Source organism: Acomys minous (assembly GCF_964271855.1).
Source record: "Acomys minous genome assembly, chromosome: 13".
NCBI classification, from domain to species: Eukaryota; Metazoa; Chordata; class Mammalia; order Rodentia; family Muridae; genus Acomys; species Acomys minous.
This window is the reverse complement of record NC_140495.1, coordinates 40429360-40443211: the sequence shown is the minus strand read 5'-3', so window position 1 is coordinate 40443211 and position 13852 is coordinate 40429360. Positions and strand designations below refer to the sequence as shown.

Below are 13852 nucleotides of genomic sequence, written 5' to 3'. Positions count from 1 at the left end.
TTTTGTTTTTCTTTATAGCTGGAAAATTTTCCATACCATATTTTCCTTATCTAGCCCTGTGTTGTTGGACACCTATGTTGGTCCCTGAACTTAAGTATTGTGAACTGTGCTGTGACAGAGTTGGTGTGCAAGTACTTCTGTAGCTTCTTGACTTGCAGTCCTTTGGGTCAATACCCAGGAGTTTTTGCTTGTTGTTTTTAATTTAAGAAAAAGTGTGTGTGTGTGTGTGTGTGTGTGTGTGTGTGTGTGTGTGTGTGTCTGTCTGTCTGTCTGTCTGTCTGTCTGTCTGTCTGTGCACACATGGTCACAGGCACATTTGTGGGGGTCAGAGAACAACTTGGAGTAGGTCATGTGTGGAGGTCAGTTTGCTTCTCTCTTTTCACCTTTACATACATTCCAGGGATCAGACTCAGGCTGCCGGGCTGGTTTGGCAAGCACTCTACTAAGGCATCACGGCAGCTTTATTTACTTATGTATCTCAGGTTTTTGAGGAACCATTATACTGATTTTCATAAAGGCGGTACTTGTTTACATTTCCAAAAGCAGTATATAATTATGTGTTAGATATCTTGCTGGAAAAATTTTTATCCCATTCTGTAGGCTGACTCATCACCTAATTAATGTTTCCTTTGCTACACAGAAGTTTATTAATTTCATGAGATCCTATTTGCCAGTTGTCGACATGATTTCCTGAGTGACTGGAGACCTCTTTAGGCCCATTCAGAAAGTCTTTGCCTATCATTGCCCGTTTGTCTATCTTGTGTTTAACCTACTTTTTCTTCTAAGAGTTTCAGAGTTTCAGGTCTCACACTAAGGTTTTCCATCCATTTAGAGTTGATTTTTGAATGGGGTGAGGAATAAGGATTTAGCTTCATCTTTCTACATGTGAAGGAGAGAGGCTGTCTTTTTTCCAGTGCATATTTTTGTCACCTTTGAAATAAAACCAGGTGGTTTGTATTTGGGCCATGCATTCTAGTCTATTGATCTACATACCTGCTTTTGTGCCTGTACCATGCTGTTTGTTGTTGTTATTGTTATTATTATTGTTGTTGTTGTTGTTGTTATTCTAGGATACAACTTGAAATCAGATATGGTGATCTCTACTGTTGTTCTTCTTTATCAAGACTGTTCTGGCTCTCTGGATTCTTTTGTTCTCCCATATGAATTTTAATAGTTTTTTTCAACTTATGTGAAGAATGACATTGGAATAACATTTTGATAGATGTAGCATTAAATCTATCTGTACATTATAGTGTAACTATTTTCATAGTATTGATTATACCCACCTATGAGCACTGGAAGCCTATTTTTCTAGTATCTTTTTCAATTTCTTCTTCTCAGCATTTGAAGGTTTTTATTGTTGAGTCTTTAACCCCTTTAGTTATGTGTTTTCCAGGGTATCTTATTTTATTTATTTATTTATTTTTTTGAGGCAAGTACAAATAGAATTGTGTCCTTGATTTCTTTCTTGACATGATTGTTCTTGGTGTATAAGAAAGACAGGTTTTTGTGTGTGTATTTTGTGTCTTGTCACATTTCTGGAAGCGTACTTTAGCTCCAGCAGTTTTCTGTTGCAGGCTTTAGAGTCCCTTATGTACAGTCTCGTCATCTGTTAATGAGCATATACTGACTAATGTTTCTATTTTTGCCTCTTTTATTTCCTGCCTCTGTGCTTTTTCTTAGCTAAGACTTAAATCACTTTGTTGGTAAGAGTGGAGACTCTTACTTTGGTCTTGATTTTAGTAGAAGTGCTTCTAGTTTTTTCCTCTAGTCCAATGTTGGCTTAGCTGTGTCACAAACAGCCATTGTTATTTTGAGAATGTTCCTTCTGTCTATTCCTTGTCCATTCAGTGATCTTAACATGGAGAGATGTTAGACTTTGTCTGAAGCCTTTTCTGTGTCTGTTGAGACACTCGTGTGATTTCTGTGTTAAAGTCCACTTCAGTGATGTATTGTGTTTCCTGATTTGCTTATGTCAAATAATCCCTGGACTCTGCAATGAAGCCAATTTGATTATTGTAAAGAATCTTTTTGATATAGTCTTAAAGTCAAGTTTCAGGTATTTTATTTATAATTTTTGCATCTGTATTCATCTAGGGCATTCGTATGTCACTTTCTTTTTTGTTGTTATGTCTATATCTTGTTTGGGCTTCCGGGTGATATTTACTCGATACAAATAACTTATTAACATTTCTCTCTTTTGTGCTTTTGGAATGGTTTGCAAAGCGCTGATGCTAGTTCACAAGCCTGATAGAGCTGTGTAATCAATCTGCTTGGGCCCAGACTGTTTTTAATTGTGAGATTTAAAAATTTATTATTTCAGTCTTATTACAGACATGTTTAAATTGTTTATGTTACCTTTGTTTAACTTTGGTGGTTCATATTACGTTTTAGAAATCTATTCATTTTTTTAGCTTATCCATTTTTTAAACTTAATTTTTCATAATTTAACACACGTACTCAGTGAATTGTGATCATCTTTCCACCGTTCTAATCCCCTTTTCACATCTACAAACCTCTTTCTTCTCCCAACTAATTCCCATCTTATTTTCATATGTTAGTTTTTGTGCAGGTCATGTGCAGAGACCCATAGCTGCTGGGTGTTCATCATTACGTCAGCCATGTTACATAAGAAGGCAGCATTTCTTTGATTTCTTTTCCATCTTCAAGTTCTTTCAACCTTTCCTGCCCCCTTTTCTGTGAGGTTCTCTGGGCCATCTATTATAGATGCCTTAGAGCTGAGCATTCCATAGCCACTTACTTTCAACCTTTTGTGTGAGTCTGACACACACACACACACACACACACACACACACACACACGAAGAAGAAGAAGAAGAAGAAGAAGAAGAAGAAGAAGAAGAAGAAGAAGAAGAAGAAGAAGAAGCAGCAGCAGCTTCTCTGGCCAAGGCAGATAGTATCACTAGTGTAAGATATGAATATAAGTATTTTAACAGCAGTTTTGACTCTGTTTAGCTTAATATCAGTGTCGTTTCGTTACTAGCCATGAGTTTTGGCCTTGGTTTACTTACTGAAAAAAAAAATATTTTTTTTCTTTCCATGGACTGGGACTCAAATCAAATCAGGTGGTTGGTTACCCCACCCCTACCCCCACAAATACTTGTGCCAGTGGGAACATCTTGCCTGGCAGGTTGGTATTATAGTACTCTGCATCTGCAGCTCAGTAAGACCTTTGATACTTTTTTCCACTAGCAGCCTACACAGCACCTTCCAGTACTAAGAACTCTATTCAGTGGCCTGGGAGCTTTGAGCTTAGTTGCAGCTTGGTTATTAGTGTGCTGCATCCCAAGTGTGTGGTGTCTTCAGCAATAGAGCCTGGCTGTCTAGTTCCGATGGGTGACCAAAAGCAATGGCTCCCATTGCTTAGGTATCCCTGGACAACAGTTCATAGGGCTCTGGGATTTTTGTTTAAAGGTGTGTGGCTTCTGAGAGCAGCATGATCTATTCGTTCAGAGTACCCTTCAGTTGACCTTTAAAAAGTCTTTGAGTTGTCTTATAACTTAATGGGCGTATGTGACATTTTCCAGTTCCCCAGGTTTCTGTTGGTCTGACACTCTCATCATGTTTCCTTCATTGCCCCATTCCATTCCCACTGAAACCATCCTAGCTCTAGCATTACCCCCTCTGTTTTCCAGTTAGCTGCATCTAACTGTTCTCTCCTTTCAGAATATACTTCTCATGTCTCGTTTCTCATTCCCTGGCCTCTACAGATACTCCAATTTAAAGTTAAAAATCTAAGCTGGGCACAGTGGTGCACACCTGTAATCCCAGCACTCAGGAGGCAGAGGCAGGTGGATCTCTGTGAGTTCAAGGCCAGCCTGGTCTACAAAGTGAGTCCAGGACAGCCAAGGCAACACAGAGAAACAATATCTTGAAAAACCAAACCAACAACCAACCAACCAAAACCCCCTACAAAACCAAGCAAGCAAGCAAACAAAAAAACCAAACCAGAACAAAAACTTAAACATTTAAAAAATTGAAGCTAGGATCCCCATGAGAGAGAACATAGGGCCTTTTCATTGAGATTTCCCATTTTAGTGAAATATAGGTCTTAGAGTTTCCATAGTATCTATTGTAATGGCTCCCCTTTCATCTCTAATTTTTATTATTTTTAACCTTTTTCCTCCCTTTCAGTTAATTTAGCCAAGAGTTTGTCAATCTTGTTTGTTTTCCCCCAAAGGACCAACTGTTTGTTTCAGTAATTCTTTGTATTATTTTTCTTTTCATTTCCATTTCATTAATTTCTGCCTGATCTTAACTATTTCTGCCTCTTGGCTGATTTTGGCTTTGGCTTTTTCTTGTTCTTTCACAGCCCCAAGATACATTGTTATGGTGTTTATTTGAGATCTTCTTGATTTTTTTTTAAAAATTAGACACACATAGCTATAAATTTCCATCTTAGAACTGCTTCATTATCCCATAGGTTTGGTATGCTGTGGGATTACCAACTTTGGAGCTGTCAAATTGCCATGTTTTTTTTTTAAATCTGTTTTTCTTATATTTTTGCATTGGAGATTGAACATCTGAGGTTGGGTTATTGGTTTATTTATTTATTTATTTTTACTTAAAATAATTTTTTTAGTGGAGATGTTTACAATGTGTAGGAGAGACTACATTGCAGTAAGATTTATGTATCCATTTTTTCCCCCTAGCCTAGTGTTCGGAACCAGGTCCAGTTCCTAGTAGTCCCCTAAAAGTAGAATACAGTCCATAGAATCATGGCGTAGGCTCATCATGAGTGTACAGTGATAAATGACAGTCACCATTTAAATTCCCAGTGTACTCTAAAATAGTAGCCACTGTGTAAGTGAGAGGGAAAGGAAATGTGGGACTAGTGATTATATTGAGCTGATATAGAAATGAGAGAGGAAGGGAAATAAACAGAAGGGGGAACAATACAGACAAGGTGATGGCAAGGCAGCTTTGGCTACAGGTAGAATGAAAAGAGAGAGGAGAGTGTCCCATTCGAATAACCTACAACAGTTCCAGGCCTAAGGAGGCTGAGATATAGAGACCCGTGCACTAGGGTTAGCCCATGCTCTGTGTGAAAGCCAAACAAACGGAAAGCCAAAAGGGGAAAGAAGAGATAATATACAATAAGAGATGAGAAGGGAAGAGGGAGAAGGAAAGAACTGAGGAAGACTTGACAAGAGAACAGAGATGTCTTGCTAAAGTAACAGTGCATATTAAACAGACAAAAAGGGCATGTGAAGGGGTGAGAGCCGGTGGGGTGGAGTTTGAGTGCAGCCTCCCTAGTGTTGATGGCAGTGTTTCTTTTCAGGTTCTTAGATGCCTGGCACACCTCTGGGCTGTCCTTCATGGGTCAGGTCACAGGTGCTGGTCATATGCCCAGCCAGTCCTTCAGGTACCTTGTTGAAAATGCTGTTTTCTTAGTTACTTTATTTATTTAATAAAAGATACCATGCACCGAGCTCATATGTTGCAAGACCTGTATGCCTCTTGGTGTATTGGTGTTGTTAGGAGCATGTATTTATCCTACACAGGGAGGGCCAGAATACTTTGGAGCCAACTCATGGGCCAGTCATGCATTATTATTCATCAAATGCCTGTGCCCGCTGACGTGTGACTGCCCCATTGAAAGTAGGCTTAATCAAAGATGACTTAAGAGTACTTGTTGAGAGAGAGAGAGAGAGAGGGAGGGAAGAAGGAGGGAGGGAGAGAGGAGGGAGAGGGAGGGAGAGGGAGACTGACAGATATACCAGGCTACCTTTGGGATTGCCTATGTGTGTCTCTATGCCTGCCTGGGTTTTAAGGTATTTTCAATCCTTATGGTCAACCCTATCTCAAAGGTGGTCTCTCTTACAACTCTGAGACAAAGCCTCCTGTCTTTTACCTTGAGCATCTCTTGTAAATATGTTATTTGGGTCTTACTGAAACACTTTTGTTTTTGGATCCGCCCCCCCACTGGATAGAGTTTCTCTAGAACTCACTCTGTAGACCAGGCTGGCTTTAAACTCAGAGATCTGCCTGCTTTTGCCTCCTGAGTGCTAGGATTGAAGTGCACCCCCACTACCTGGGAAGTCTTGAATAGCAGGTTTCTTCTCTGAATTATCTTGCACCATAGCTTCATAAAATTACAGTATTTCAAGTGGTAGATGCTTCTTATCCCTGAGGGACCCGGGTGGGAGGACAGTAGTGTCGGGCTTGACTTTCTCAGCTGCTCATCCTGAAGACCCCAGTTCTGAGAACAGAGGGATGGGGTAACTGATGAGAAGTAGAGTTTATATTCCACGTGTACGCTGCAAATTTAGATGTGTTCGCCAAGCCTTGGTATTCAGACATAACCAGCAGCTGGGCATCTTATTTTGGTACTCTTTCTTGTCTAGTCTGTTTCTCCTTGGAATTTCTCCTTGTACATGTGTTTGTCCTCACTTCTAGATTTGGTTATTGTATATAGGCAGAGTAAACATGCTAGTCAGGAGTAGTGTAACACCCAACCAACTTAAGGTTCTCAGATGCTCCAATAAACATCGACACGTTCTTTTATCAACCTACAAAGTGCACAGTCATTAGAACATGGATAACATGAAGTTCATCTCTGGGGGAAAGGTGAATGTTTAAAATGTAAATAAACCAGCTTTTATTTGTAGCCTTTACTACTTACAAGGCATTTGGAATGGCAATCTGAGGGAAGGTGCAGGAAGCCCTTTGCCGATTGGACCGTGGGGAGCATGTGCTGCTTCTGCTGCTGTTTGTCAGTCTTGTGTCGCTACTGCGCTATCTTCATGAAGAAGCAGATCAGTTAGTGCTCAGCCTGGGAAGTTCATAATTCATAGCATGACACAGACTCTGTGGTATGGGCCACCTATGGCTCCATCCCCTGACGACAGAGAGCAATGACCACAGGAACACATAGTTGACCTCCAACCAGAAGTCGAGGCTCAGAGATCATGGTGAAGAGGGGCCAGAGAGATTGTAAGAGCAGAGGTAGTGGATGGCTATAAGGACACTGTGTTTCCTGGATACAGTAGGAGGTCCCAGGCTTGCTCTTTTTTTTAAAATTTATTTTTATTTTTTCATAACAACCCCCTTGTGAGAACTCAAGGAGTCAAATGAGAAACCACCTTCCCAGTATGTCTCCAGTGACCTCTTACTGGGTCCTCTTTCCCACAGGTCCCTCTGCCTTGCGGCAGCATCACTTTGCAGGCAGATGCTTCAGTCACAGTGGGCTGGTGGGAATTCCCACGCAATACTGCTTGTGGCTTGCTCTTAGAGCAAAAGCCATTTGTAAAGCTATTTTTTTTTTTTTTGCTCATATGGGTAGCACATGTTTGGGATGAAAAGTAATTATCTTCTTGAGCCAAATTGCTTTGGAGCTATTTTTTAAGTGTTCATTTTGAAAAAAACGAGTTCATGATGACATTTTCAGAGAAAGTTGTATCATGCATTCGTCTCATATTATCCTCCTCTTTATCATCTGTTTTCCCTCTCTCCTTTCTTGCTGGTCCCTCCTCTTTCCAAGTTAGTCTCCCTTCTGCTTTCAAGTCACAGGAGAGAAAACATGTGATATTTATCTTTCTGTGTGTGGCTAATTTTGCTCAATGTGAAGATCTCTGGGGGAGCTAATTTTGTCTTTGTTTTAAGTTTGGTCACATTAACAGAACTAATTGTGCTTAGTTTGTGTTATCTGACCATTTAAGACATCACAGCTTTAATTCTTATAGTGTAAAGAAGATAGCTAAAAAAAAGTCTGTATTCTTAATAATGTTGTCAGGGAGGCTTAAAACAGTTTAATTTGCCTGTCTTTGAAATATTGATAATAAGTTCTATGCAATTTTAAAATTTAGTAATACAGAGAGCAAATTCCACAGATTCGGTGTTTAAGTATTTTTTTTTTACTCACTCTTTGAGATTTTATACATTGTATTTTGTTCAGATTCATTGCCCTCACGCGTCTTCTCTCAGATCAACACTCTATTCCATTCCCACCCTACTTTGTGTCTTCATTTTTTTTTTTTTTTCATGAAACTACATTGAGTAGTTAGTGCTGCCTATATCGTCTCAGGTACGTGGCCACCTGCTGGAGCATGTTAGACCTACAAGGGCCACATTCTCCAAAAGCTAACTCTCCCTCCTCTGGAAGCCGTTGACTGCCAACAGCTCCTCAGCTAGGGGTGGAGCTTCCTGTTCACCACTATCTACCCCTCCATGCTTGGCCTGAGCTTGTGCAGGTCTTGTGCATGCTGCTGCAACCTCTGTGAGTTCATAAATGCAACTGTCCTCCTGTGTCCAAACCACTATGTCCTTATATTCATCTACCTTTGCTGTTACAATCTTTCTGTCCATCTCCTGCAGCGATCCTTGAGCTTTGGGAGGAGGAGGGTGTGATCATAGTTGCTTCATTTAGGGCTGAACATGCCACAATCAGTTATTTTCTAAACCTTGAACAATTGTGGGGATCTGTGTTAGTCACCATCAAATGCCAAAAGAAGCTTCTTGGGTTAGAGAGAGTTCAGTGGTTGAGCCTTGCTGATCCCTGTTTGGCTCTAAGCACCCACATGGTACTCACAACCAACTGTTCTAGGGGGGATTTGATGCCCTCTATGGTTTTTGCGGGCACTGTAGTATACTTCACATATACCCAGGAAAAACACCAATATACATGAAGTAAAAATAAATAGGGCTTAAATAAAAAGAAGCTTCTCTGATGAGATTTGAGAGTGCAGTAGTCTGTGGGTGTAATGAAAAGTAGTTAGGAGTTTGGTTTAATATTATATCTTATTATCAGAGTAATAAGAAGCCCTACGATCTGTATAGCCACAGCTCTTGGTCCTGGTACCTGTGTCAGTCATGGGTTTCATCTTGTGAATGGGGCCTCAAGTCCAAGCAGAAAGTAGTTGGTTACGCCTACGACATCCATACCACTATTGTACCAGTGGGCGTATCTTGCCGGGCACATTGTATTGATGTTTTTAGGGTTCACATCTGGGTAAGATTGGATTGCTTTTCTTCAGTAGCATGCATAGCACCTCCCAGTTTTAGGGATGCTAGCCAATGGGGATGAAGCTTCTATCTAGCTCAGTACCAGCTTGCTTTTTCCATGTTTTATGACTCAAGCATATGATACTCTTAGCAGCAGGGGTCTTACTGTCAGGTTTTGGAGGGTAACCAGAAGCCATGACAATTTGCAGGTAATATTTTGGGGTCTCTGGGACATCATTGGCCAAAAACTTCAGTAGAAGTAACATATTTCTAACACTGGGCTTTTTGTTAGCCTGTGGTATTTAATAGGGTTATGGTTCCCCACTAGGGAGTGACTTCATGTAAGCTCTTTTTATATACATATGCTTATATTTTAGGAAGCTTCTGCAGTAGTAGATTTTCATGGCTGTTTTTAGATGGTCTTTAGTGTGAATTATTTTACTCCCCCTCCCTCCTTCATCCTGTTCTCTAATTCCTCACCCCTCTCCTTGTTCCCTCCTTTACCCCCAGCCCTTCCGTCCCCTACCCCAGCTGACCCTTCTTATTCCATTATCCCCTGCTGTGTCACTGCATCCTATTTCCCCTTCCCTGAATGCCTCCCTTCCTGATGGTCCTTTACTAGTTTCCTGACCTGTGTGCATATTCCAAATGAGACATGCACATCTGAAGATTCAAAGCTAACACCCACCAATGAGAGAAAACATGTGTCATTTATCTTTCTGGGTCTGGGTTTCCTCAGTCAGCTCTTAAAAATGGAACTATAAAATTTACAGGTAAGTGGTTGGAGCTGGAAATAATTATTCTGTAGATTTATTTTTTGGTTGTTTTTCTCTTCACAATGGGTTTGGTTGCCAGCTTTCTAATTGGAAGCTTATTCCTTATTGCTTTTCACTGGGGACCTCATTAGTCATGCACACTGAGCCTTTTCTGTTCTTCTGCAGAACTGCTCTGGCATTTGGACAAGCCGAGCCAAAGCTGAATATGGAGACTATCTAGCTCAGACTTGAGATGGTTCGATTTCCTATTACCTGTCTGTTAGGAACACTGCAAATAAATTTGCACAGAAGCCCTTTGAATGACTTCATCTTTTTAACACATGTACATGACTCCTTTCAGAATAAAGGCCCTGCAGTCAGCTCTTGTCAGTTAACTCCATTTGCTTTATTACTGTGTTACTTTGTCCCCAGCTGATAAGGCTTTTCGGGACATGAAGGTGCTCAAGATGAGCCAGTCTATCATTGTATCTGGAGAATCAGGAGCTGGCAAAACAGAAAATACAAAGTTTGTTCTAAGGTGAGTATTTAGCTAATCTGAAATATTTGAGCAGTTTGACATTATTTTCGTGGTAAAAAATGTTTACCACTGAGTTTGTCGACCTACTCATTTCGAAGTTCAGTAAGGTCAAGCACGTTCTCACCATCACATTCATGTTATTATGTTGTCTGTATTCTCCATCTCACAAACCTGGGACTCTACTCACTAAATAGCTCCTGCTACTTCCCCGGATGCTGTTAAACACTGCCATCTTTTGGGCTTCTATGAATTTCTCTAAGTACCTTGTTTAAGTGGCATCATATAGTATCAATACTTCTGTGATTTCCTTATTTCATTTAGTTTAATATGTGATTCACTCATATTTCAGCTGGTTATAGTGACATGTGCCTACATGTACACACACACACACACAAACACACACACACACACACACACACACACACACACACTCACTCACTCACTCTTGGGAGATCGAAGCAGGGGAAGATCTTTTTAACCTCAAGGGGATGGGAACCTAGAGAAACTAGTAAGACCCTGCCTTTTAAAAACATACACGTGTCCTATGTTATAGTATGCGTTAGGACTTTCTCCCTGAATTTTAGGGCTGAATACATTTCATTGCTGTGTGTGCACATGTGTTGTTGATGGGCAGTTGGGTTGTTTCTGCCACTTGACTATTGTGAATAGGGCAGTTTTAAGTGTGTGGGGGTGTGGCAGCATTTAAACAAGTTTATTTTTGGTACTGTTGCATACCTTATGGTATAGTTTAGAAGAAATAAACATCTCAACATGGTAGATAATCTTTATATTATAGAAAGCCAGCTCTGTCTGATGCGTTATTTCTTTGAGGATTCTGTAGGAAGTTAGTGCTGGCTAGCCAATAAGAGACCCTGGGATGTTTCTTCAGAATCCAAATGGACATTCTATTCTTAATGTTGGTGCTATGAAACATCTTTAAACTTCTTTTTGTTTGGACTCCCTCATATCTGTTCTCTCATCAGATCCCCTTTTCCATCATCAAAGTAAACTCTCAACACTGATATACAACCTTAACTTTTTAAAAGCAGAAATAGCATTGCCACAATAGGACTGTAGTCTCCACTTTTATTTTGAATACTGTAAATTGTCTCCCTGCTGTGACAAAATGTCAGACAAGAAGTAATAAAGGAAGGGAGAGTTCATCTTGGCTCACGGTCCAAGGGTACAAACCCACCGTGGTGGAGAAGGCATGTTGGCAGAAGCTGGTCACATTGTAGCTGCAGTCAGGAAGCAGAGAGGAAAGAGGGAGTGCGTTTAGATCTCTTCTACGTGGTTCAGGACCACAGCTCATGGTGTCACTCACACTCAGAGTGGGTCATTCCACCTCAGTTAACCCAGTCTATACCAGTCCCTCACAGACATAGCCATAGTCCTGTCTTCTACATGGTTCTAGGTCCCCTTTAGTTGGTGTCAGTGTGAACCATCACACATACCCAAGAAAGTTAAATCTAGTGGTGAAAATACTGCTAGGACCAGCACATTCTCAAGTTGTATCAGTATTGTTCCTAATATATTATAGTTCTTAGTTTTTTCGTGGTGGGGTCCTTTATGAAAGTTTTTTATTTGCTATATAAATGTATATAGTTATCAAGTTAAATAGTTATTAAGAGATATTTATATAAATCTATTTGAAGAATTTGTTAAAATGAGACTATTTCCAAACAGCTTAAAAATGTAATTCTATGACATGCACATGTACACACAAGGCACACAGAAACATAAATAAAAACATAAAAAACTTAAAGACAGCTACAGTGATGATCCATGTTTCAGTTTGATACGTACTAATAGTAAATTGTTGTTCTTAATATTACTGTTAATCAAGGGTTTTTTTTTTTTTTTTGGTCCTGTATTTTAAATAGATACCTGACAGAATCTTATGGAACGGGTCAAGATATTGATGATAGAATTGTTGAAGGTATTTTTGATTTTTATTTTTTATTGTTGGATACCTCTGAAGCTAACTTAGAAGAATCTTATTTGTGTTTTAAAACACTTTTCTCTCAGAGATATAAGAGGCTTTCTATCTCTTATAGATCTTTGCCCAGATAGTCCCTTCACGCTGATCTGTTAACCCATTCATTATCTCTAGCTGCACTAGAGGCTTGTCCTCTGGATAAGTCTAGATCTTGTCCACTTGTCAATCAGAAGTAAAACCACTAGAGTGGGTAAACATTTTAATACTTGTGGAATTTGACACTACTTGATAACTTTCCATATTCATATTTCTAATATAATTTCTTCCAGCAGTTCCCCAAACTTTTAGCCCCTGAGATATAATATGTATATTGCTTCATCATTTTTTATTCATGCCTTTTTTTGTGATTTTTTTTTTTGATGAGCTATTTTCATCTCTTTTTCAACAGCTAATCCACTTTTAGAAGCTTTTGGAAATGCAAAGACTGTTCGTAACAATAATAGCAGTCGATTTGGAAAATTTGTGGAAATTCATTTCAATGAAAAGGTAAATGAAAATTGCTTTTGGGATACATTTGGGAAGTGTTTGTGGTAAGCATAAAGGTCTTAATAGAATTGGAATTGGTGCATTTTTTCTAAGATTATTATTATCATTGTCTGTGTGTATATACAATGACTATGCCGAATTTCTATTCAGCTTAAAATCAAAATATTGGATTCAGCTGCATTATCAACCATAGCTTTATAGTTATTTTTCTCATACTTGATTCTTTGGATCACATGTTGTTTTAATGACATGTAATAACATACATGGTGGCAAGGCAGCGCATGACACATAGTGATTTGTTTGTTTTCTGTTGATCTGTGTAGTCTGCAATGATCACATCAGGGCAGTTAGAGACTTCTCAGCAGCTTTCTTGTGTTGGCAAGCCGAGAGCCCTTCAGCAACTGTCTGGGCTTCTCTGGACCTGGGGTGTGCTACAGAGTCAGTTCCAGTTCTGCAGAGGCTCAAAACCTAGGAAGAATCACGCCAGAGATTGGTTAATGGGGTTTAAAATGAAGGGTGAACTGTAGAAATACTCAGAGCTTACATCTTAGGTATTTTTTCCCCCTAGTATTTATAACTATTTTAACTTTTTTGATAAATGAATGTTAAAAGATTAGTTTAACGTTAGATTAACATTACGTTATTCCATAGGTGCAAAAATGCATTTTCTCTTTTGTCTTTTAGAGTTCGGTTGTTGGAGGATTTGTTTCTCATTATCTTCTGGAGAAGTCTAGGATCTGTGTTCAAGGCAAAGAGGAGCGGAATTACCACATTTTTTACAGGCTGTGTGCTGGGGCCTCAGAGGACATCAGGGAGAAGCTTCACTTGAGTTCCCCAGATAATTTTCGGGTAGGTTGGAGGAAAATAAATTTTATACCAGGTTTGCAAATTGTGTACCCTTTCAGTCCAAAAACTCACTGTATTTTCCTAACTGCTTGTATTTATATACAAGTTACATTAACCAAGTACAGTGGGCTTTCTGAATCCGCAGATTTCAACATCTCAGGCTTAGCTATGAATTGAAAATATTGTGGATGTTAAAGTGTATCTATGTTGAGCCTGTATAAAGTCCTTATTATTTACTAAACAACAAGGAATGATATTTCTTCAC

The 13852-nt window shown here is 39.5% G+C and overlaps 1 protein-coding gene across 8 annotated transcripts in view; it reads left to right on the top strand.

Moving 5' to 3' along the window:
- Positions 1-13852, top strand: part of MYO6 (myosin VI) — a 132668-nt gene that overhangs the window by 60608 nt on the left and 58208 nt on the right. For all 8 annotated transcript variants that reach the window (XM_084752261.1, XM_084752257.1, XM_084752264.1 and 5 more), the window contains exons 6-9: positions 10151-10256; positions 12140-12195; positions 12644-12741; positions 13426-13590. In XM_084752261.1, the coding sequence (XP_084608387.1) occupies positions 10151-10256; positions 12140-12195; positions 12644-12741; positions 13426-13590 (425 nt within the window). The remainder of the gene's footprint in view (positions 1-10150; positions 10257-12139; positions 12196-12643; positions 12742-13425; positions 13591-13852) is intronic.